Source organism: Styela clava, chromosome 3 (genome assembly GCF_964204865.1).
Source record: "Styela clava chromosome 3, kaStyClav1.hap1.2, whole genome shotgun sequence".
Taxonomy (NCBI): Eukaryota; Metazoa; Chordata; class Ascidiacea; order Stolidobranchia; family Styelidae; genus Styela; species Styela clava.
In genome coordinates this window covers 12246078-12272645 of record NC_135252.1, presented here as the reverse complement: position 1 = coordinate 12272645, position 26568 = coordinate 12246078, and the positions used below count along the sequence as shown (strand labels likewise).

Below are 26568 nucleotides of genomic sequence, written 5' to 3'. Positions count from 1 at the left end.
TCGTTTGTAATGTCCGCGAGATGTTGACGGATAGATGCGCACAAAGCAAATTAAGGTGGATGTGAATTCTGCAGGTTCTCCTACTTTTTCTGTCTTCAACGCCGTGCCTTCAAAATAAGTTTTCTTAATGACAGAAGTGCACGCATAGCAATCAATGCATAGCAATCAATTGATGGCAGTGTTTTGAGGAATCATACCAGCATTGTTTTACGCATTCTCTGTTTTTTATTCACGCATGATTTATATAAAATAGATAGTAGAATTCCCATGCGTTAGTATAAGTGAAATATGGAAAAGTTGAATCTGCGTCAAAGCTCCCACAAGGGAATGGATCTTAGACAAAGAGGTCAATTGATGAAGAAACTGACCTGGTAAGTATTCTAGTAATCTTACTATCTTGTGTTTACCTGCCTTCCATACATTTGCTCATTTCGCAGTCAATGGTTTTTCCTATTTGACCATCAATGCCTGAAATTGTTCATTAATAATGCAGTAGCCTGTAATTCAGTTATTTCAGGTCATTTTCTCGCAAAATTAAAAATGCAACGGGTCGAAGAGCTTTCATCTCAAATTGGGGGCAAATCACGGTTTGTTACAGGTTTATTTATTTTCAGTTGCAGAGTGATAAATTTTAAAAATAAATAAAAATATTTTTTATTGCAAACCCACATAATATTTTGTAAAATTGAGTCAGAAGATATTATAGAATAAATCAAAAATTATTACCTCGAGCAATTCCTTGGATGAGGATGTTATGTCGCTGCAAGATTATATTATTCAGCAGCTCTGTCGATCGATCAATTTGTGTTAACGTATATTTAATTGTGCTATATTTAAAAGTGCTAAATTCAAGAACAATTCACACCAAACTGGTGGACACACTAGAATGCCCAAGGTGAGTTGATTTTTGATAAAGCGGGAAATAAAGCATTTGCGTTCCTACAGGCCCAGTGTCGGTAGTATATTATGAGATTGGTATAACAGATTATTATTTTAAAAGCGCGACATGTGACTCAAGTTACCATGATTGAATTTATTTGCACTGCGAAAACATTATGGATTAAATATGAGATGCAGAGCCAAAACTCGTCCCTCTCTGGTTGCGCAGCCAAGTTTCCGCATTATTCTTACCGCGTGAATTCGCACTCCCGAATAAGTGAGAAACAGGCAAGTTGAAAGTCATACCTTTGGGACGATAAAAGCTACAAGCAGAAATTTATTCACGAACTATAGGGATCCCTGAAGACGCGATTCAATATTATTTGATATCCGCGACAATCGTCAAGGTTTGGAAAGTAGGAATTCATCGACACAAAATATTTTCGACATCCGGAATCTAGACAAGGCGAAATTTTTATAAATAGCGAATAAAAACTTCCATTATACAGAAATATTGCAACCAAAATCTGTTCGCAACAACAATACAATCTATTCTACAATCGATTATCTATTTTAACGACAAAATACAATTCACCATCGTGAAAACGCGGGAGTAGCATGTATTATAAAATGTGGCATGGGCATCCCTTAAATATTTTATTATGCATTCAATACTGAAATCAATTGCCGAACTCATGCTTAGGATAATCCTAATTAGGAGGTCTCGTCTTTCGGCAATATAATTTGCACTTTATGGTGAAATGCCATAAGATAATCATAATATAGCAAAACCCCAACCGAATAATTTACCGTCCTAGTACACAAAATTGTAAATATGAAGTATAAGTCGTTTTAGCGAATTTAACGAGTAATAATGTGATATCACAGATAAACTAAGATTAATATTGTTGGATTTTGTTACAGCTATGTCAAACGCTAAGCCCATTCTTGAAAAACAAAAGTTTGAATGATATTATTATTATAATGATAATTAATACCAAATGAAGTATTTCATGTCTCACACTACACAAAATGCCGGACATAAAACGACTCTCATATCTATTAAGTTATCAAGGTTTTGGAATATACAGAATCTTTTCGATTCGGTATAAGGTCTAACTAATTCATAACATACTGGGTGGTTAGTGGATTCACTTTTGTTTTCTGTGGATTTCCTTTCATTTATACTGCAATATTCATGTGTTTTTACCATTGAAAAAGTAGCTTATATATATTCATAGAATAACCAAATACTTCACCAGAGATTGTCATTTTAACTGACGTACATCAATACAGGACTATTGAAAATAAATTATCGCATTGTTATAGACACAAAGAACGGTTTGTTAGAATAAAAAAAATTAGTTATACATAATAAATCATGATATTTTTTCACCCAGGTCCGTCACTGCATCATAATAAATTTCAGTTATAAATAATTTATATGATGTGAAAACACGAAACTCTTCTTGATTTAAAAATTGCTTGGCAATTCAAAATAGTTATCCCTGGCCAGTCGTGGGCACACATACTTCGAAGCAATTTAACGCTTGGTTTTTGTGTGTGTTATCACTGAAAACTGCGGAAAAGGACATATGAATAAAACTGGCGCCGATTTCTCATCAATATATAACGTGATGTGGTCAAGCGGTAAATTTAAATCTTGCTCCAAATGAATATTTAATTGAAATCACTGCCCTTTGCATTTCATGAATGAAAAGGTGTTTCAATTTTATTCTGCCAAATCGAAATATATTTGTACTCCTGGTGCTTCTGGGTAAATACTAGCGTCAAAAATGTACTTCAATTGTTTGAAATGCCGCGAAATGTACTTTTCAAATTCAACCATATAAAAGCATTTACTCCGTACTCGTCATATTTTTACCATACCTGACTGTTTCGTTATGAGAACAAGTACAATACATTCGATTGTTAGCTCCTATAGATAAAAGTACAAACGCGCATTTCGGAAAGAGTATTTTATTATTAAGTATTTTCTCATTCCACGGATAACCACATTCACTTATACATACCGATCAAAAAGAAATTTTCAATTTCTAACCATATTTTTGGATTATTTATTCGCAATTTGTAAATCTGACTATTTTTCAAATATTTTGAATGTATTATTAATTACTGACTTTTTCTAGCCAGCATCACGTAGGAAATACAGTTCAGACTGAATGTTTGCGACTGTTTGACGGTGTCATGTAGCATACCGTTTTCAGTTCATTCTTTGCATCATGTATACGCAGCAGTGTGTATTTCCAGTATAAAAAACAAACGGATTACAGAAAATAAAATACGTTTAGAGTAATAGTGCAATTTGAACCCTAATGGCGCAACCTCCTGCGTTATAATACGTATAACGTAAAAAAAAGACATGATCCGTAAAAATCACGTACGCAAGAAATGTTGAGAATGGACCTCATGGCATTGGAACGGTTGAATTGTAACTGATATGTGACAAATGATTGCTCGATTGCAATTAGAGAAAAGTGAGATATGAGTATTGAATTGTATATGATATGTGTAGATTTTATTACCGGAAAATTTTGCCTGGGTCACTGGTCAATATGAATTGATTGGTGAAATGTTTGAAAGCAATACCAATGGTGATTCTCCCATGTTAACGTTAAGTATAAAAGTGAGTTTGCGTTGGGTATGTATAGAAAGTTGGATATAGTTTAACCTTGGTGGGAATGAATTTAAACTCGCATTAGGTAGTTGAACACGCGCAAAGAGAATATTATATACACTCAAGTTTTCAGGTTACAGTTGAACGTCATAAAAACATAGGCACGACAAGTGAGATGAACATCATTAAATACATTTGATATAAGATCGCATGCTTACGGAATCATATCATCATAAAACTGCAAGAAATTAGTGAGAAATTTTTGTCAATATTGCTTAGTTATGTTAAAAACGTACTGATAGTTTAAATTATTTTTATTTTATAAACATAGTGCTTGGGCAATTTATCTCACTTCAATGCACAGCAACATAGCTGGTCCATACATACAGTTTCCACATAGGCGAGTTTAAAATCAAAATATCTTTAACACTATAGCACAAATTTATGAAATTTTTAATAGTAATTTACGACTTCGTCGTTTCGTTTTATTTTTGATCGCACATTTTATTTATGTGACATTTTATATGACTTTTTTAATTGTTTCATTCAAAGACAATTCGACACAATTATTAGTCTGCGCCCATTAAATATTTGTTAAGGAGCAGCTTCAGCTCAATGATAATCAAGTCAGTTCAAGTTAAATGTCGATAATTTGGTTTGTAAAAATACTTTGACTAGACAATAAAAGTTAAGTCTGAGAATAGAATTAAAGCAAAATTTATTGCAAATTAATTTGTTACACAAGTAGGATGGAAATCGATCTTCAATTTTGCGTATTCTTACATGAAATGCTTATTTTTCGCACAAAAAACGATTATACCTTGAATTTTTATCTGATAGCCGAAAGGTTTCGTAGCTTCGTAGATTGCAGTAATCGCATGAATATCGAGATCGAGCTAAAGAAAGTAAAGCAAGAAAAGCAATTTGAAACCATCGGTATATCGATGAAATTAGTAACATTTTATGACAGTTAGTACAATTTGAGGCAACTAATAAACTATATATATTTAGGGCAGGAAGATTTATATCTATCTAGTGTTGTGAGTCGGGTCGAGCTTCGAGCTCTGCTTGTAACACGATTTCAAGTTATAAATTTTTTCGATAGGAACTAACCAGATGTCGAAATGATAAACTTTATTTTATGAATTTGGTTCCATCAGCTTTTGAACAAAATTCAAGAAATCATCAAAAAAAAATTCGGGTTTGATATTATACTTTCAAACCAGTATGCTCACTTACCCCCTGGTAAGATAATTGAAATACATCAACAAGTGTAAGCCCTGTGTACCGCCGTAATATATTTCAAATTTGACCGGAGTAAAGTAAGTGGCTTTCCGCCCAATTTCATGGCATTGGTAGAATGTACAATAGTACAAATTAAAATGTGTTGGCGCGATATCCTCTCTGGTAAGCACTGTGACGCCTCAATCATTGGTTGGAAATTGATTGTTGCTCTCACGGGGACGGAACAGAGTAATTAAAATTTTATGAATAATTAAGGTAAACGAGGATGTATCGAGGGAGGAAATAAGATGTCACTGTTCATCGTTCTTGTCGCCATGGATGTGTAAGGTTGCATACGTTTTAGCAATATTGTGGGGAATGTTAAAACGAACGAATCCAGTATATTTACGAGGAAAGGAAGGCAGAAGAAATGAAAAATACCACTGGGGTATTTTTATTTTTAAATTATATATTTCTTTAGCTCATATTTGCAAGTAAATCAACTACTTTTATTTGTGCTAAGAAATAGTAGTGTAGAGTGTAGACTGTACGGTATGAATAGTCATGCAATATTATAGTATTTTGTATGGTTGTGGTGTACTGTTAGTTCAGTCTATCGCAGAAAATTTTCAATGGTCTCATTTTAGTTTAGCCTACGAGTCGACTTCATGTCATCTTCCATAGAACATGGTAGAAATCCGAATAACTTTTTATTCAATCACTTCACAGTGTGTCACTTCACAGAATTTGACTAGTTATATTTTCATTTTGCACGTTGGCTTTCGTCTTGACCCCTTCGCTAGTTTTGGGAACTACCAATAATATATAAAAAAGAATAATCTTGGATAATTCTCGTTAATTATATGCAATTCCTGCTCATTATTCTAGGTATATTGGTATATTTGTATGGATATGAAAAGGCGTTTGTTTTTAAAAGAATCTTTAAATGATATATGATAGTTTTGACGTCGTTGACGTGTTTCTAAGCTATGACTTGATGGCCTGTCTTAGACTACCGGATGAACAATCCCATTTTCTTGCAACACAAGAATATTGTTATATTCTTGAGAATGACGTAACTTGACCTATATTGCTGACTTGGTCTATGTGAAATACAAATGTTACTCGTGAAATCATACCAATATTCCTGGTCTTATAGAAATAAATAGTAATATGTAATTGTTCAAGTGTCAGGTACATGTTTCGGACGATATTGAATGATTTTAAAAGTTAAAAACAATACTTAAAATTGTTAAATCTAGACACTGCAATTGTTTATTTTGTTCACAAAGGTCGCCTCTCCAAGGAATACTTTCATTTTATGTTTTATTTATCCTTAATCAATTCATATTCATTCCTCATTAGGATAAAACAATATTGATAGTGTCTAAACGGAGATTGATTTTTCAAATAGTTGAGTGAATATTCGGAAATCTTTTAAATCACAAATTCTCGTGTCGTGGTATAGATGAATAGGAATTAGGAGTTGCTTTTTATAATAGACTGTCAAATACACGCAACTGAGTATTGAGAGTTAGAGCAGATGGAAGCTTTGCTATTTCATCGTTTAGTTGATGGAGTGTTCAATATGAGACTTGTCGTTTGAAGCATGACTTCGGGAACCTTTTTCTGTGACATTGTTGACGCACGTGCGGTAAATTACTATTATTTTCGCTCGTTGCCCATGCGTTCGTGGAAAAAAGGGTATGGAAAGAGTTAGAAGGCATAAGAGACAGTACATTGACATCGTCCTGGTTAGTCCATTGATTTGAAGTTGCGAAGTAGGTTGTCAAAGATGTACGGACTCAGAAAATGTTTTCTTTGGTAATCTGTGACATGCGCAGATCCCGCGAGATTGCCTTTAGTGAAACTATTATTCTCGTTAAAAGGCATTATAAATACAGAAAAAGGTTAAAAGAAATGTGTTATTTATTGTAAATAAAAGTACTTTGGGCGTTTTTGTGAATCGATTTAGAACTGGAAATGATGCAATGCAATGTTATCGGTTTCGAGTTTGTTCTGCGAGTTTTAAAACTCACGGTTAGAAATACTCTCTTCAGAAAGAATTGCAATTTTTTGTATATTATTAGGTACAAACATTATTTTCTGAATATTTGGAGATAATTGGGGGTAAACCGAATGGATAAGCCACCTACTCCATGAGCTTTTTATACAATTTTACCACTTAATAGTGTAAACCGGCTGACGAGAGGTGTCTCTTTTATTTCCCTGGGGTGAGAACAGAAAAAAATGTTGACAGTTTCTGGGTTAGAATCAAACTATAATTTCTTATGAAGTTCATTATGATGTAACAATATAATCTTGTTTGAATGCCCAATATTCTCAAACACTTGTTGTTTTAGAAGGGTATTGCTAATATATATATTACTATTACTAGGATAATACTATTAAAATAAAATAATTGTGTATCTACATTATCAATACAATTTTGTGTTGCGATGGCAAACGAAACGTCCATCACGGACATCGCTTTGAATTCATCATGCTGTGACAACGGAACAATCGGAGAAGGAATTTATGGAATAAATGTGAGTAAAATATACAAATATTGTCAGAATATTTCCCCAAATTTTTTCTGAATATACAGGCTATGTACAAGCGAGAGTTGAAGTATTGATTTAGTCATCGACAGCTCATTTTCAAACCTCAGTATCTTTGCGAATATCTATGGCTTTGAAAATAGCAAATGTTGACTGCATCTTTTAAAATCTTGTTTGCAGCGTTCTGTGACCAAATCTGCTGAAAAGAATTGCCAAATTGTGTAATGTGGTGAAATGTGAGTTTCACGTTACAGTTTGAATAATTAAATAAATATTCATTTCGTTATGATAAATAAAGATGTGTAATTGTAATAACAACAATCAGTGATAAACGAAATCATGTAGAGTGAAACGACATATCATTTTCAAAATATGGGTTGCAAACTGGTATAAGGTATGTTCAGGCATTCAGCATGGAACATCAAGTTAAAGATTAGTTAATGCATATCCTCACGTTGGAACGCTGAAAGTTCGTCTATTTTTGCGACATTAAAATTAAGACAGGCAACAAAATGTTGTTGTTACACTCCCAACTCAAATATCAGCACGACTGAGATTTTTTGCCTGATTTCTTCTATATACTTCATTTTGCGAGAGGTTCCAAAAGTATCTTATTAAAATCTGTTTGTATTTTACGATCGATTGAGTATCATCGATTCCTTTTTGGCGCTCGGAAATCGGCTTGCGGTTAAACGCCGAAACGAAAATCCTTGGAAGCTCTTCGGTTGGCTGGGTTACTTTGGCATAATCCGAAAGTTCGGAAAAGTGTTTCATTTTTCGTAATTTTTTAGCGCTTGATATTTGAAGCTTTTGAGAAACCCGAAACCGCATTTTAACAATCTTAACTTTTCCCGTTAATCCCTCAGGATTATCGAAGAAATATATATATTTGAAATTGAAAAGTTCAGCAAATCCCGGCGAAATTAGCGGACGCAGTAACACATAAACGCGAGTAAAGTTTCGTTTACTTATTTCTTCGAAGATTATCGTGGTGAAATGATAATCAGGTTTGCAGTGTAGTTCGGTAGCATCTTCATCGAAATTCATTGAATATCACTTTTAGAATAATGTCAACAAAATGATCCCGATTTTGCATAAAAATTATGTATTAATTACAAAAATATAAAAAAAGGTGTATTGCCCCATTATAACAAAATTGAAGACGATAAAATTATAAATATTCAAGCGTTAGGTTAAGGTGCTTCAATTTGTCAATTATGTATTTATGTAATGGTTCACACTTGGTTTTTCACCTTTCACCTAGCTTGAAAAGATTGGTAAACGTTTTCGCTTTTGATCGATATTTCTTCAGTTCATCTCTATACAAGTCACTATCTGCATTCAGGATTCACTTTAATTAATGTGAGGGTATTATTAAACCAGTTCAACTCGCTCAATCAATCAATTCATTCTTCGTTGAATATTTTAATAAATAAACATTAAATTTTTCCTTCTGATGGCTTCATCGACTAATTGCTAGCGAATTTGATCTATACGTCAATCGGATCGAAAAGCCTAAATGTGAATTAATTAAGTTAATGAATTAGAATATCTGCCCCACTTTTGAACTATGCGAATATTCAGACTAAGGAATATTTATTTTTCCACGGGGAGACGAAAACCAGTAAGACAACTTTATTGAACGACGAACCACGTTTTATCATTCGGTTTCTAGTTAAAATCGGGTATTGGATTAGGGAAACAATAAATCGTTCTGAATGCATGGTTTGGACGATGGAAATAGCCGTAACCACTAGCGAAAACGTGACGGTGAGGGACCCGAAGGTCCTCTCCCACATAATTATCTCTTCCGGCATTCCAATTTGTGAACCCACGCCAACCGAAGTGAATTTTTTTATTTTTCTATAAAAGACCTCTGATTGGAAGGTAAGATAAAACTAGACGATAGACCCCAGGTATTTCGTACTTACATTGAAAATGATGCGCCTTGTGCGCTGATTCAGCATCTCCAAAATTTAATACAATGGACAATAATGTTAAGTAGCAATGCCGAGTGCTTTGTATTCATTGCTGTACAAATACATTTCGCATTTTTCGCTGTACAAAAATGCATGATGGATCATGAAATTTTTACTCAACGCAAATTTGCTATTATTATATGCAAAATTGTATTCCCACAAAATGTTTCAAGTTGCCACACCTCCTGTCATGAGATACCGTATTGAAATAGTCCCTGGTGTAATAATGGTTCACGATCGAAGAACCTTCACAAGTTGAAGTCACACGCCAGCAATACCACGGGAAAATTTGAATATATTTAGTTTACGTATTGTTGGGCACGTCTTGTGGTTGGCTTTGCTAAATTATTGTTGTTGTTGTTGTGTCGTTATAGCTGTGAAAAATGGCTTCCTTCCCAATTAATGGAGCAATCGATATAAAATTTCCAATACTCAAAGATGGAAGAATCGTTAGAAGGCTATTACTTTTATATCTACAAGAACTTTCTACCGAGTCCTACGAGGGCTCGATATTTCAGCTCAAATAAATTCGGCTGTTTATTATGATTTAAAAAAATATGACACTCGGTACATTTCTTGGTATTTGCTAACATTCATTCAACTCTCTTGTCCATTTATTTTTATATTTATTTGACCATTTGTCTCATGTAGGCATTTGCGTGGGTCAGTCAAAATGGATGATTTCCCACGTATCTGTCTCCATAAATATCAGACGAACACTCCATTTATTTCATTCAGTTGCAAATAAACGCACACGCGGAAGACGTGAAATCGAATTTTAGATTTTTATTAGGTTACGTGGCCGTCTACGCTTTTCATTTTATATTTCAGAATTTTATTAAAACGTAAAATACAATTTTATTGCATTCAAAAAATAATTTTGAGAAAAATTTATTTTCTGAATTAGTAATATTAGGAATCGAATAATTTGTTTATGCTGCGTTGGAATGCTTGGCATAATATCATAAATTTGAAGAAACATCCGACTATTTACACTCATCCACTTCATTTAAAAATGCTCTATCGAAGAGGTAGATTTTCCGACTTCTCCACCTCATTGGGTCTGCGATTTTACTCATTTGGATGCATAGATTTATTCGAGATATTAAGTTATGTTTTGTTATGCATGGATATAATATTTATATATAGTGAAGATTTTAAAAAAACGTTAAAAAATCGATTTCCAGCGATCGCTGACAACTTGAAAAATTAAACCACTAAAAAATCTTAAGTGCCAAAAATATGAAATGTGAATTTTTATTTTGATTTCTTCGCATATATCACTAAAATCAATAGTAAAAGCGCACAGCAAGAAAAGGCCGAAAAAGACATGGTTTTACAAATGTTTGGCGCACTTTACTTTCTTTATTTCTGCTATTTAATCCCACGACAAATTAACGAACGGACGAATTTTTAATAATTCATTTGTTCTAATTTGGTTGATTGTTTGTTTGTATATTCTTTGTCATCATGACTCAAACTCTTTTGGCATTGATGACTGCTAAGATTGATTGATGAATTTAAAATGAAAATACCACGTAGACTAATTTTAAAATCGGATGAAGGTGATTCACATTCTGCTATTACTTATTTGTCAGGAAATGACAAACTTAATTTACTTTTAAACGCATGAATTTCAATATATTTCAGATGCATGTATTGAGTTCCCCTACCGACGCTATTTTTCCATATTTAATTTTATTTAGTAAAGAAACAATTTCAGTTTATCTTAGCCTATCAACAGGAATTACATTGTATGGGTAAAGGTCGGAATACAGTTGCCGTTGTTTTACTTGGTTTATGTAAAAATAGTTACTTTCATAATATTCATTATTCTTGGTTCAACTTGAATTTCGTTTTCTCACAAAATGAGAGAAATTAAATTAACTTTTTATAAGCTACATGTAGTAAAAATATATTTTATAGTTTGGAATATATATGTGAACTGTATTTTTCTATGAAACAGAAGCAAATATTGTGAAATCGCACATTATCTCAAAAGGAAAATAAATTTGACTTAAAAAAAAACCTTTCTCAACTATTACGGCTTTGATATTGTTGGTAAGTTTTAATTCAAGTTACGGGAAGTTTGAATATCTAGTATTTTTACTTCAAAATGCTCAAAACAGTGTTTGAGTCTTAATTCCTTTAAAAAAAAAGCGAACAACATTTTATTTTATTATCTACTTGGGTTCTGTTAGCTGTAATCACAGGTGGGCTATATAGAGTAGATGAATAGCGATGTCAATGCAAAATTCACATTTTCGAGAAAAATATCTGAATGTACAAAATGGCAACATTGATGCGCATCTGCGGTCAAAAATCTTGTCGTTCATCACGATAAATAGGTCAGGGGCATTGCGTCGATTTGTACAAATAAATGTATATTGCTTTGCTTTTTGTGAGCTTGATTGAAATGTGTTGGTTGTTTGTTCCCTTGGTTCTGTAGGGATTTAATTATGATTGATTTTCTTTTCAGTAAGAGACGATAACAACCTATTTATTGTCTGACTAACCCATCGTTACCTGCCGCAATGGATTTTCCACGCACGTTTTAAATACAATCAATACCTATATTTGAAATTGAGCAAGAACACAACCCTGTTATTTTCACATGTGTAATGTTTTTATCTTCAACACTAAGCACTTCTTTTTAATTTGAAGACGTTCGCAAATGGAACATATGGCATGATTGTAAAGATTTTGTCAGGAGGCAAACACTATAGTTTTCTGCACTTTATGAACGTTTTAGTTGTAACCATATTTGTTATTTATTACAAAAACTGTAGATGGATAAAAAGTATAGTTAGAGAATAGTTGTAAACAAATTGGTATATATATGCTTCTGATCAGTAAACCATTGTCGCTGTCATTTGCCTATTGTGAGTGCACCGTCAGCACGAGAATTTTTTTTTGAGGGGGAGGGGGGGTCAGTTATGTGTAATTCACCACTTGAGAGCTGTTTTTCCCGTCGTATTGACCTCAACTGCGCCAAATCTCGCAGCAATCGACATTTCTGTCGTGTTATGCAACACCAAAATTCTATATAGTTTCATACTTCGGTCTTCCAGTAATCGCACGCAACTGTTTTCATAGATGGGTCGCCTTTACTTCTGGGTGAGTAGTACTTGTGACCTTGATTTGAGCAAATTTTCTTAAAACATATACCGAATTCCTCTCATTAGTTTCTCATGATTGGATTTCAATCAAATATCCTAATAATTTATGCCACGAGCGAGTTTCCACGAGAAGTCACATTAAAATATTCAAGCGGGTAGAATAAATCTTAAAAGAGATATTTTCACTGTCAAAATTGTCTCTGGAATATCATTTAAAAGGAATAATAACATATGTAATATTATTTTGGAATATTCTCCAACAGTTTCAATTTATTGATGTTGGTACAAAAACTGCCAATTTTATTGGGTAAACATTCGATTTTCATTAGTTTGATTTTAAATATTGCACATGTCTGGAAATGTTTCTTGTCGGCAAGATAATTTCGTCTATTAAATCACTCAGGTGCAATAATATGTACGAAAAATTCTGTTTTTCTTTTGCATTTAAAGATACTTTCTCACTACAAAATTAGTTTGTACTAGCAAAATACATTAGACTATTTTTACCCTCAAATCGATAGTAGCTTGAAAATTTTTTGTTCCTGTCACAATGTTATAAGTTTATGCAAAGAAAATTTTAATATGTTTTTGTAATTCTATGCTCTTTCCAAATTACTATTCGGTACAACAGACCGGATTACATTTCATGTAAAGTAGAGAGGAAATTTCCTAAAATAAACTTTTAATGAACTGTGGTACACGGTATAAAAATGCCACCGGAATAAGTAAAACGACACAATAGTGAGAAATATGATTCGAATTTGAACCGTAGGATGTTACATTTAAATAATGCATCATTTGGAAGAAAAATATAGAAATTTTGAATTCCGAAAGTTTTCTCATGTTTGAGACACTCAAATTACTTCTGCAATAAGAATTGCGATCTAACACAGAATAAAAAAAATGGTGTACAAAATAAAATTCAGACACGATTTCAGTCTGTATTCAACAACTTCGATAATTTTTTTGGCAAGATCTCTTTATGAGAATTTTCGAAACGTGATATCACGTGCACCCACAAGAAAGTAAAATAGACTTATCTCTGAACGAACGACTACTGAAATGCCAAGCGTTGCTGAAACTGCACAGATTTGGTGCATTATATGTTAGTCAGGTAATGCTGACCAGTGGGAGTATTTGTAGGGTCAGTATAGCTGAAAACGATAAAAGCTTCCAGTTTTATGATGAATTTTCCAGCAGTCAAGCCAGCGTAAAAGAGCAAGGAAATTATACAGCCTGTTGGAGCTGGACATATATTAATTGCCATAATTGACTGGTATACTTTCTTTGGCCTAATTATCCATGTTAACAGCGCATGTTTTAACTACCTTGGATTAGATTTATGGCCGCTCTTCTCCGCAGTGGAACGTCATAGATATAATATTATTACTCACAAGAAAAAAAAAGGCCAGAAGTTTCATGGTTTCAGTGGCAATTCAAAGACAAAGTGCATATCAAGTCAAAACGAATTGAACAGAGAAAATCATAATTGCGTTTTCCGTTTTCCTATGGTTGGCCGATTGCTATGTTTTTTTTTTTTTTTTTTTTTGTAGTAATCCTACTGCTATGTCTGTCAAAAGTCAAGGCGGCTATGGGTGTTGTCAACAGAGACATCTTGTAATGTGCCAACACGTTAATCTACTTGTTGAGGCAGGTTTTCGCTACATTAAACATATAAAACGGCATCAATATTTTATGCGAATTGTATGTGTCAAAGCTACCTAGGACTAAACGCCGAAGACATCATCCTTTAATTCCATACAAATCCGTACATCAGGTCGTAAACAAAGATAAAATCTGTTTCTCCATTGAATTTGGGTACAAAATTGACAAATCATGTATTCGATACGTTTTTCATGATATTTTTAATCCATCATTCAGAAGCTTGTCTCGCCATTATGAAATCAGGTCATTGTTGCTTTGATTATTCCTTTTGTCATATTCGAAAACATAGCTACAAAGTCGAATATGCCACTTACCAAGTTTAAATGCATTTGAATATAAAATTAATAATTTAGCATTTAGGTTTGAGTTTGCTAAGAACACTTAACTAATATCCTGATTAGCATTATTAGTTCTTGTGAATATATTTGTTGGACAAGATTGGAATCTTAAATGTTAAACACGCAAAGGGTTCGCTGCTAATGCAATTTTGATGTTGGAAACAATAAATTTTATGATGCATTAATCAAGTCCAATATAAAGGTGGATCGGTACCGAATGCCGTTCGAAATCATTATCGGTAATTTGTTTAAAATTAAGAACAAAAGTGCACTAAGAAAATAAGTAATATTGTTTGTGGTGAAATTACTTTGGTGTTTTGAACCAAAGCGTGCCTTATAATTTCATTAAACTCCTTAGGGTATACTGCAATGGAAGATCGATGAATAACTCTTTTAACAGGTTGGAATAGCTTGGAACTATAGAAGTCGTATAAGGTTATTGGTTCTTACTAGTGAATAGGGAAGACCTGACATTCGCCATTTTGCAAATATATCCGTGATCAAAACATTTGATGGGAAAGGGGAAAATAATAAGGAAAAATTTAAACCAGGTTCGACATATGACTTGCAATTTGCAAAATCAACCCAAATTTTATTAGCAAAATCTGTTAATGTACACTGACAACTGCACAATGATGTATAATGTGGCGAATAATAAAATTTGTGTATTTTTTATAAAAATTTGACTTTCTGTTGAAATGAAATGTCAACATTAACAAAAACATTGCCTCTGTAGCATATAATCACAGTTTGATGAAATTCAATAAAATCATCAAAATAAATACATTTTTCTCATTTTCTCAGAACAGCTTTTCTAAGTGTCGCCCTTTTCGGTTAAAGTCCTCAACATGCACTTTTCGTATCAACGTATGTATAGGAAAGTAAACAAATATACGCTATATTATACAATTTGGAGAGTCTATACAATCTTTATTGCCTTTCATTGCTCGGTACATAAAGTGCATGACGAAATAGTTTGGAATTTTGAGAACAAACGTACCTGTGATATGATCCTAAAATTTTGAGCGTTTAGCTTATTTTAAATCTTATCTTAACCACACATTTTATACCATAATATTTTTCGGTTTATAGAAAGATGAAACTAATACCAAGACTTTCAATGTCACTGATATGTCTGATCCAATGCAACCTGTGAGAATTGTGATTGCAACAATTTACATAGCCGTGTTTATTTTTGGTGAGTATATTAATAATTCAGTCTTTATTCTAAACTGAAATTTTGGAATTACGATAGGATCGTTTGAAACTATTTGACAAGAAATCTTCTTTTCCTGTGTATAAGTCGAGGGGTTTGAATTGATAAGCTCACCTTCTTTAACGATATTTATTAGGTATTTATGAAAAAAGGTAGGGAAAAAACAAAATTAAAATAGTTTTATACGAATGAACTCATTAAAAATTCACGTATAACCTAATACAAAAAGATTTATTGACTTTGCAAGTCATTCACAGTAAAAACTTAAGCAACCAACTACAGGTCGGCATTGTCAAACGGGATTATGCGTTTTCTATAATTATTCCCGAATTGCAGTACTTGCTTCGCGGAATAAGCAATAGATAAACTTTAATTAGGATTCTATTATCATCTAAAATTGACTTATTTTTATTTCAAAAACAGGAGCCTGCGATACTATGTCTTTTTGTTTTTTTATTGAAGGTGTCGCGGGAAATGGAATCATATTGTACACGCTAATGAAGGTTGTGAAAAATCGTTCTGTGACGGATCTTTATATTCTTGGATTGGCAATCAGTGACTTTCTGTTTGTTGCGATGCTGCCAATCACAGCAACGGACATGCTGATGGGGTGAGTAAAGTGTAACATTTATGTTGTTCACAATCCTAATTTTCATCTCTAAATATTTTTAAATGCGCTTGAACCCAAATAAAGTAGTATTTCTTTGCATGCGAACGATTCAATCATTGCAATAAAACGAAAGCTTTCTCTCCCCTCACATTTTGGGATTTCATTATATTAGTGCACACTTTAAATACATCGTCATCATCGCTTATCAAATTATCCATTAAAAATCGATATCAAGCTTGCAATACAGTCAAGTTCAATACAGTCAAGAATGAAAGAACCCTATAGTAGTCACTCACTGTTCAAGTGCGAGCTTTTACCTGGGAATTTTTTTCAATAAAATAGGGCACATTTATAACGGCGTATACCCAACGCCAATACGAAATATTGAAACGTGAATCGATAACTGGCACAGAAAAATGAAGGTGGCACTCCATGCATTAGAAATCCTAGCCTAGACTGGGAATCAGACGAAAGGCGTCATATGTGAACGTTCCTAGCAATATTATTTGGCGTCATGCATCAGCGCTCCTGTTCCAAAAATATGTATTGTTTATGGCAGGGTCGTCCAACCTGTGGCCCCCCGAAGGTTTCCGAGTGGCCCGCACAGTATTATTTGAATCCAAATGTCTTTAACAAATCTGGGCCATTATTAAAACCTCTAATAAAAAAATTATTCCTCGTCATTTAAACGCGCGAGAAGCACCACCCAGCTATCGAAAGCTTATTTATGTCCCCCTTTGTGATCGTTATTGCTGGAGAGAGAAGTTTGAATTTATTTTTATCGTCTGCCATGTATTTCAATCTGTTTTTCTGTCTTTTTTCTGTGAAGCTAGAAGAGGCAGTTTTTATGACCTCAATATTTGGCAGCGCTTAGGCTACTTGTACGAGCAAGTTTTTTCGCGTATGAACCATGTCAAATCCCCCGTGTGATCACTAATTTCTGACAGTCATATGAAAAATTCGCTATGCATTCGCCCATCTCACAGTACATTGACAAACTTATTGAATAAAAGCGGTGTCGTACTTGACATTAAAATATCTACGTGTGGTAAATACTTTTGATTTAACCGCATCTTCGTATTTTCATTGTTTTTAAAAAATTTTTGGATTTTGTTTGTTTTTTCATTAATCTGTAGTCGGTGTAGTGAAAACTAGAACATAACAACCATGTCAAGTGGCCCGCGCAATCATTCGTAAACTAAATGTGGCCCTTTGGCCAAAAAGGTTGGGCAACCCTTGTTTATGGATATATCTTATTTTTTGTCAAAATATCTGTAAACAATGTTTGACGTCACAAACTTGATGCGCGCGTGACAAAACGCAGAAAACACAAAATATCATGACTGCTGAAGGCAAGCTCCTTTGTGATAAACAATGCTATGGTGAATAACAGAATCTTGTGGGAATAAACATGCCTAATGGTATATAATATATTGAATGAATTTAAAATGAATGCAATGAGATAACAATGTTAACGCAATGGAATTCTGAATTGCAGCCCTGTTCTCTACAGCGTTTGTATCGGGTAAACTCTTGTTTAGAGTAATCCAAACCTTCCAATCATGAATATTTCTATCACGGGGATCATTATATTTTAGAATATTAAGTATGTAAAGGATAATATAAATAACGTTTTCGATTATATGACAAAGATAATTCCTCTTACTACTACAGTGAGTGTTTTTTTTATTACAGAAATCAATGGATATTTGGGGGAGTAGTCTGCAAATTATTTGTCAGTGTCAACTATCTTGCTTTGTGTGCTGGAGTTTTGATTGTGACTGCGATGAGCGTGGACAGATTTCAGGTAACCAATTAATTCGTGAAACAGTCCTTTCTATGTATTACTGACTATGGTGAGGTAACTGTGGCAGGCTACGCAGTGATACTAGGAACAACATGCTGTGGTCCCTTCGCGACCAGAACTGTGTTTTTGACGTCCGTTTTCTGATACCACGACGTGTCATCGCGTCTCCCGGAAAGCTCCTTTTGAGCCCAGAACCGACTTCATCAAAAAAGGAGATTTAGGTATTTGTGTTTTGTAGCAACTCTGATTGCTTTACGTGACCTAGTTGGTAAATATATCAGAGTAGATGTCATTCCTTGTGCGGTACCGTTTCACGTTCTATCCCAGACACTGGTAAACTACGGTCCGCGGGCCAAATCCAGCCCGTTGGGTAATTCAATCTGGTCCGCCCGATACTGCCACAACCAAACTAAAACCAATCCTTGATGTTTTAGCTAAAAAATAGCTCCAAGAATTTGTTGAGATTGCGATTAAATTTAGTTTCGACACGAGGCTTATTGTTTTCCACTTTTGTTTTTTAACACTGTAAATATTGTTCGTGAAATGTAACTTTTTACGTCACGCTTACATGGCCCGCCAGTGTAGGTGGGGAAAATTTTTGGCCCCTGATCCATAAATCTTGCCCACCCCCGAATCATTTCACCACCAGCCTGTAGCTGGTCAAAATACAATGTTTCATTTTGGAAAACCGGATAAGAACGTAGTAAAGTTTTATACCTATCTCTTATTTATACTTCGACCGTGGTTTGATGACAAATCCTATTAACCTTTTCGCTTTCCTCATTTTCCCCCGAGTTCACAAATTGACCTTATTAATAGATGAGTCAATATTCTGGTCTTCATTTGCGTTTCGTGGCATTACCGTTAATAATCCATTTGTCTACACCTGATCCAGATTGTAAGTAGGGCTAGGATTCCTGATCAAGTTCTCGCTCACGTCTAACAAAAGCGGGTATAGATAACAGATAAGTAAAGTATAACCTGAAGTTTCAACCTCTTGGTATCTCTGCCTGCCGGTTTGTCTTAAGAAATGGCGCATTGTTTCTAAGTGACAATTTTTCGTTTTTGTGTATATTGAATAAACAGGTATCGGGCCTTTACCGTACCAGGAGATTGCTGTTAAGTGCTTCATTTCTTCGCTTCCTGACGTATAAAGTACTCAATATTTTTGACGTAACTCTGGACTGACGCGGGAAAATTTAACTGTTTTGTGACCTTTTGAGGTTGTTTTCTCGAATGACTAACGGGTTCAAAATTAATTCTTTATTATACATGCAAGGTATTAAAGCGTTTATCCAGAGATAATTTTTTTTCCAGAATGTGGTGTTTGCGATTAAAATGATGGGCGTTCGGACAACAAAAAGAGCAAATATTATAATAATAGTGGTTTGGTCATTCTCCGTCCTGTATATGGTTCCAGCAACAATCACAGCACGTGTTTCGTATGTTCACTTTTTGTTTATACTATTTCCAATTATTATAATTTAATTTAGTCACAGGGAGATTAAATGCTATGTTTTAATGAACAGCTTCAGAACCACATATAATAATTTAACTGTTGCTTTGTGAGTCTGATTTAGGCTTAGACTCCTTTGAAAATTTCAATAGAATAGTCGTAACAAATATTTGATTCATTCGGTGTTTCCCCGAAAATAAGACTTAGCCTAAATTTTGAAATTGATTTTAATATAAGCCCTCTCCTTAAACTAAGATCTAGTAGATAATGCGGAATTTTTTTCATATTTTGTATATATATTCGAAAATCTCGTAATTCTGTGATTTGTAATTTTGTTTTTGAATAATGAAATTAAAAGACATCCCCAATAATAAGCCCTAGTGTTATTATTCGAAAGAAAATTTAAATAACACTCTGTCTTATTTTCGGGGAAACACGGTATATATTTAGCGACGGAGTCGCCCAAAATTTGCAGTACTGAAATCTCATAATAGAGCTATGATAACAATTCATGTATATCTGTAAACAGCCCTCCCCATTCCGATGTGCACCTCAAAATGAGATAAAGTTGCAAACGTGTTAAATGATTTTTAGGTTTAAGAACTTGATCACAACTTCTTGCATTACAACCACGACCGGAAACATTTTAGACTTTAGAGGTTAATAGCGTACTAATTATATGACGTAATGTTTGTGTTTTTCTCCAAATCAAACATCGTGCTTAATTTCTGTGAGTCTAACCATCGGGAACTTTAATAATTTATTAGAGCAAAGCACTACGATGTCGAAAAACAATTGCGCATAGTCAGATGTGAAATTTGGAAAGATACCAATACAAAAATAAAGTTACCTATAAAGTTAAAATAATATTCATTTCAATATTTTATTTTCTATGCAGGGAAGTTATAAACGGAAGCAACGTAATGGCATGTTCTCTGAAGTATGAAGAGTAAGTTCATGTAATAATTATAAATTAGAAGTTTTATCTAATCAAGTTTATTTTCAGACATCCAACCCAAAAGTGTTGAAAACCATTCATAAATTTATTGCTGCCATTGTCATAGTTATTTTGAAATATACATACGTTTTACGGCTTTTGTACTTGAAAAAAATTTACCACGTTAGTTGTATATGTTTGCGTGTAATGCAAATAAAAAGTGAACCTAATTTTTTCAAAGTTTGAAGCATCACATAAATTAAAAATGTGGACGTTTCGGTTATTATTAGCCTAGTGCAAAATCCAGCCTTATAATGTCATGTATGCTTTTTGCTGTACTCCTCAAGTACAGAGCAATAACCCACAACATATCGATTTTTCACTTGATGTGAGTTCCTAAATGACGTCCTCAAGGTTTTATGAAATGGCGATGAATTTTTTTAATCACGTGCCTTAGTTTTACCCAACTACTTCGTTACATTAGTTACTCACTAGTTAGACTCAAAGATAAGTTTGTGCATTTATTATTTTAGTCTGTCTGAAACCTTGACAGCTGAGAAGATCGCTACCATTCACACAGTATTTCGATTCTTCGTTGTGTTTCTCGTACCGTCAATTATCATGGTCTTTTGCAATGCCACAATTGTTCATTTTCTCAGAAAGAGAAGAGAAAAGGTATGATAAAATTTTATTATGTCTCAGGAAATTTATTTGTGCTACCAAATAAGCCGCTAGCAGATAGTTTCCACTGTGTATTGAAGAAAAATACTCAATACACCCTACTTTTTTTTAATGTTTCCTCACTGCTTAGCTCATAACAAGACTTTAGCATAGACAGATAGCTACTTATGTACGTTGGTAGGTACGTTAATATAGGCTTGAAAGGCTGTAGTTTTCCCGCACTATCCTATCCCAATATTTTGTCTTCTGCTTTCTATATTTACAGTATTGAGTAGTTAAATTTTCGCACTTTGGATGGTAACTTCAAATTATAGTGATAAGGTAATGATGCAATAATGTCGGTGGCAAAAAGTGGGGAATATCTTAGTTCATATGGATTTCGGCGTCCGTTACTCACGAATATTATGCATATTTTATTTTTTGAAATGTAGCAGATAATACGGCATTCTATTTCCCATTGGCATAAATGATTATAATTTCAATGGACTATGAACCATTTTAACGCTTTTGTGAACGATGTAATTGCATTTTTGTAATAAATATTCAACAATAGGTCAATTGCCCATTGATTCAACCCTGCAGTAAATTAATAGACTTTTGAATGCACAATTTTTATACATGTTTTTTTGTTTTATAAAATTCCACTATTTATTAAATTTTGTCCAAATGAGTTTACGTAATATACTCAAATGTACGTGTACGTACGTGACAGCGGAATTGTACTTTTATTTTTCCGCTGCTGGGATTTGTTTTTATAGATGAAATATTTATAAACTATTTAGATAGCAAAAATATATTCTTTATACTAGAATGTTGAGATAATTTCAGGTCGAACAAGGGAAATATTTTTCCGATTTCGTGAGATATAATGCGGATGATTTCAAAATATTATCGTCTCATGTTTTTTTTTTTCAAAACAAGTAGTATAGTATTTCTTTCTGCTATATAATTAAATAGCTCCCGGTATAATTGCATAGACAATACGTTCTTCAACAGAAACAAAAGAAAAAGGCAACAACATCAGATAAAGATCACAAAGCACAAGCACATAAACGAGAGCAAGATAGAGTATGTAGTTCATTTTATTTTCTTTTTTATTATCTTTGAAAAAATACCTAGATGCTATATTTTAAATATTTGTTTTCCTTCCAAAATTTATGTTTTATTGCTCGTATTTTTAATATAAGCCTCCAGTGTTCCCATATTTGAAATCTGAATCACGAATTGTAAATGAATGACAAAAGTATGATTATCATATACAGTATATCTGGTCTGGTATTATTAATCTTAGTATTCCGACAGAGTCGAGTAATAGAACAAGGACGAGAGTCGATTCTACAGAGTCCAAGACGTCTGGCAAAAATTAATTACAACCGCACCGTTTGACTCCAGATATTCTGACAATCTATGTTATGGAAACGCAATAGCGATACTTCCGGACGTGTTGCGACATTGCGTACTCGTAATCGTGATCATTATCTCGTATCTATTTTACGAAATCACCTATTGAAATGAATGCATCTCATATTGGAATGAATTCATCTCATATCAAAATGAATTTATCACCCGAACGTCCGGTAACAACGAATGGAATTGCAATTCCTATTAGAAACTCCCTGTTGAATCAGAATGCTTGGTAATCATCAATTACAATATTTGTAGTACATATTAATAATATTAATGTTTGAGAAGATTTTGTATACATTTTTTCTTTTGAATGGAGTGGTATGAAAAATTTAAAACCCGGAGGAATTGCAGTTCTCAATTCCCAACAAAAATGCTGCAGAACGACCTTGCTAAATAATGTCTGTGGTTTTGCGGTTCCAGGTGAATTTGCATAAATGTTATGGTTAAGAAACAACCTTAGAAAGAAGGGAGTTCCCTATCCACACAATGTCGTGTAGCTACCGGCAATTTTTTAGTACGTGTATTGATTCTGAAGTCACTCTTTTTGAGTTTCATTGGCTTTGAAGTATGCGGATTATCTTGGCTCTGAGTGAGAGTGCGCCCTTGGATCAATCCCTCCTTAATTTGTGGTGTAAAAATCTGTGAATAAATATTTGCTTCTACAGTAAGAAAAAACACAAATATATTGCGCTAACTAACACATATTCGCCAGAAGGCGCACACGGTATGGACCTTTCTCCGACTTTTGACCCCCGAAAAATTCTTCCTATACTTTACCATTGCAAAATTTTCGGGGCTTATTTTAAGAGTGGTTTTGCGAGTTGGCGCCTGTAAAATGGGAAATGTGTTTCAAACCATCATTATGATTCATCGCATACAACAATCTGTTTTTTAGAAGTACCGGTAATATATTTTTGCCCAGTCTATCACAGCTATTTCTACACTAACTTTTCATTACTGCAGTTAAATTAACACTCCTAAGAAGACAGAGTGATCATTGAATTATCTGATTTATACTTGAATTTCCGAAACACAACTGAAAACTAACGAATAGAGTTCAAAAACGCGAAAACAAGGTAATGTTTACGACCACGCCTGGAAACTTGTCTGAGTGAGAAAATTGTCTGAGCGGATGCGAAAAGGGAGCATTGTTACGTCACTCTTTGCATCTTGCTGATTGGCCAATGTCACGGAGTAAACAAGGAAGTCGATGCTCGGGGAAAGGTCCATAGGTTTTACTTTCATTTCGGGCGAGTACACGTAAATCTAACGTTCAATTACTGAATCAAGCGAGCTTTTATCGATATAAGGGTCGTTAGTGGGAATAGAAAAGAATTTTCCAAAAGGCTAATGTTAAAACATAATTTTGACCATCAACTATTGTTTTGTACAGCGCTTTACGGGTAAACCTGCTAGGCAAAAGCGGGATCAGTTGGTAAAAATAGAATTTGAAAAGGGGCTGGTTTGTAGAGACATGGACTCGATATCGCAGCCAAGTCTTAAAAGTCGTGGATTCGACTCCAATCACAAAATGTACGAAATATTCACTTTCCTTCCTAGTAAGCAGGAAACGAAGCATATGTATGTGCCAGACTTTGCATAACATGTCACAATTATGTATATATATTACTTATTTCAGATAACAAGATTGATCCTGATTGTTACGTCCGTGTTTTTGGTCTGCTTCTTTCCCAATTTAATTCTGAACACCGTATGGGTTCTCAGTTTGATGACTCCAGGTTTAATAAGTAAGAAATGAATTTTATTCTTAAATAAGCACAATTGTGAAAACTAATCTTATACACAAGTGAACAAAAATTTCACATAAAAAAGATACAAACAGCAGGAACAAAATATGATTTTCTATGACAACTTTTAACTCATTAAATGAATAGTGTATAATAATTTTCAAAAGATTTTTTTTACAATTTCAGATCAAAGCAACAGTCAGATATTTCTTGTATTTCGATGGTGGAGTGTATGCTTATTGTACATCAATTCTGCACTGAATCCGTTACTATATGCGTTTTCAGGTAGCGGTTTCAGACAAAGGTAGGATACAGTATTCTTTCGTTCTTGTAAACTATTCTCTCATATTATTTATTGTATTCTGTTGACATTTTAATGCTATTTTAGAATCAAAGAAGCTTTGGTCGGAAAGAATTCAACTCGAGGCAAATATCCTACAGTCGTTATACCAAAATCACCTCAGACGGCTACAACTAGACTCCACACCCCTATGCTGCCTCGTCAACCGGTAAGCTAGATTACGTAGATGTATTAGATTATTAATCCAGTGTTATGAATTTTAGAATTTTTACCCCGCACACCTTTGGACATTCAGTCAACTACCCAGAATATTATCACGTAAATAAACGAAATTACAAACGAAGTGCACGGCACCATCAGATGCCGTTCGTTCGCCGAAACTGATCGCCAAAAAACACATGGTTGCGCAATTTGTCCAGAATGACAAATATTTGGGGTGACAAACGATCTCCACGGATCTCGGAGGAAATTGAAAAAAATATATTAATCTTTCATTATTCGACACTGACATCTTTCATTGATCAAAAATGGAAGGCAATTGGCTTAGTATTTTGAAAAGAAATAAGAACAACAACAATTGACAAAAGCGTGCCCGTAATTCAGTTTCCCAATCGTAGTTCCACGTTTTTCTCAGAAATTTTGGTCAATATCGATGAACAAATTTTATGAGAAGTCGCTTTCATGATTAAGTACCAGGCATAATCGATCCCGCTTTGTTTTTGAATATCGTCGGGATGAATGGACACACTTTACATGTATATCATTTAAGCATGCTTTTAAATATTTATAATTATCTCTATTGCAACAGATTACGGCGGATGCATTACCATCAATAGTTAAAGCAAATCACATCAACGGCGAAAAATACGCGGTGTCTACTTTTGTTTGTAAGAAAGAACACGAAGACAATATCAATGCAGAAAACCACGCCACTGATAAAAATACTGAATCACCAGAAAAGTTGTCACTGAGCGTGGCTGCTGTGCCAAGATTTCGGCGGGAGAAGACAGGCCTTTTGTCAGCGTCATCTCATATTGCACATGATGCCCGCGACCCGTTATTGTCCGCGGAGGTGCATACAGCGAACGACAATGACAGCGGTATTATAGCCGCTTATGAATACGAAGAGAATGACATCACAAAATAGTTCATAGTGATTCAACTTCAGACAAGTACAGCGTCATTCAACAGTTTTAAAACTCAGCAGGGTTTTCCGAAATCAAGTGGAATTGGACATAAATCAGATATATTCATTGAAATGACATGACATTTCTGCTTAAATTCCGAATGTTAATTTCAATGCGATTAGGGCTGCTGTGAGGCAACACTGTGGAATCGCGGGAAAAGGACTATAGGCGGAAGTGTCTTTGAAACAACAAGATCACACAGAAAGCCTAACTTTGCGACAAATCAGTACAATGAGTTTCATTTACTTTTCCTATCTTATCAACTGTATAAACAGGTTTATATTGAAATAAAAACACATGCACAAGCGTGACGAAGTACTATCTATCACTTGCTTTGACAATATACGCAATCACTACACTTTGTGTAACATCACTGATAGCCAACTTCAATTTATTCGGCATCTTTTTGCAAACACAATATTTAACACAGTCCCGTTTTCTTACATAACGCTCGAGAATCTAGATAGACAGAGATATATAGAATTTTTGTGTTTTCTGATGTTTCAGGTTCTTCATCCAAGAAATTGTCTAGATACAGTCTGATTAACGTCATTTTATACCAATCGGAAAAGTGTTATAGTATAGTTCGCCAAAATTCCCTCAATCATCAAACAGACACGAATCCAGTTGCACGATAAACGTGCACAGTTTTGTGCAGTTTAGTCACACACTAATGGCCATTAAGCACAATACAACATTTTTTTACACTCGCATTTATATATAAATTGCAAGCATCAAATTCCTCAGCTCTCTCGATCGTTACGTTTGACAACGTTTTATGCGGGGAAGGCTAATTAGCTATAGCAAAAAATACG

The 26568-nt window shown here is 34.0% G+C and overlaps 1 protein-coding gene across 1 annotated transcript; it reads left to right on the top strand.

Annotated features, from left to right (window-relative positions):
• Positions 1 to 7129: 7129 nt before the first annotated feature.
• Positions 7130 to 26064, top strand: LOC120343338 (kappa-type opioid receptor-like). Its single transcript, XM_039412475.2, has 12 exons — positions 7130 to 7290; positions 15496 to 15601; positions 16082 to 16229; positions 17925 to 18036; positions 19354 to 19478; positions 20391 to 20441; positions 20963 to 21104; positions 22107 to 22178; positions 24157 to 24265; positions 24452 to 24569; positions 24654 to 24774; positions 25375 to 26064. The coding sequence occupies exons 1-12, from the start codon at positions 7201 to 7203 to the stop codon at positions 25711 to 25713; spliced, it is 1533 nt and encodes a 510-aa protein (XP_039268409.2). The 5' UTR covers positions 7130 to 7200; the 3' UTR covers positions 25714 to 26064.
• Positions 26065 to 26568: the final 504 nt, after the last annotated feature.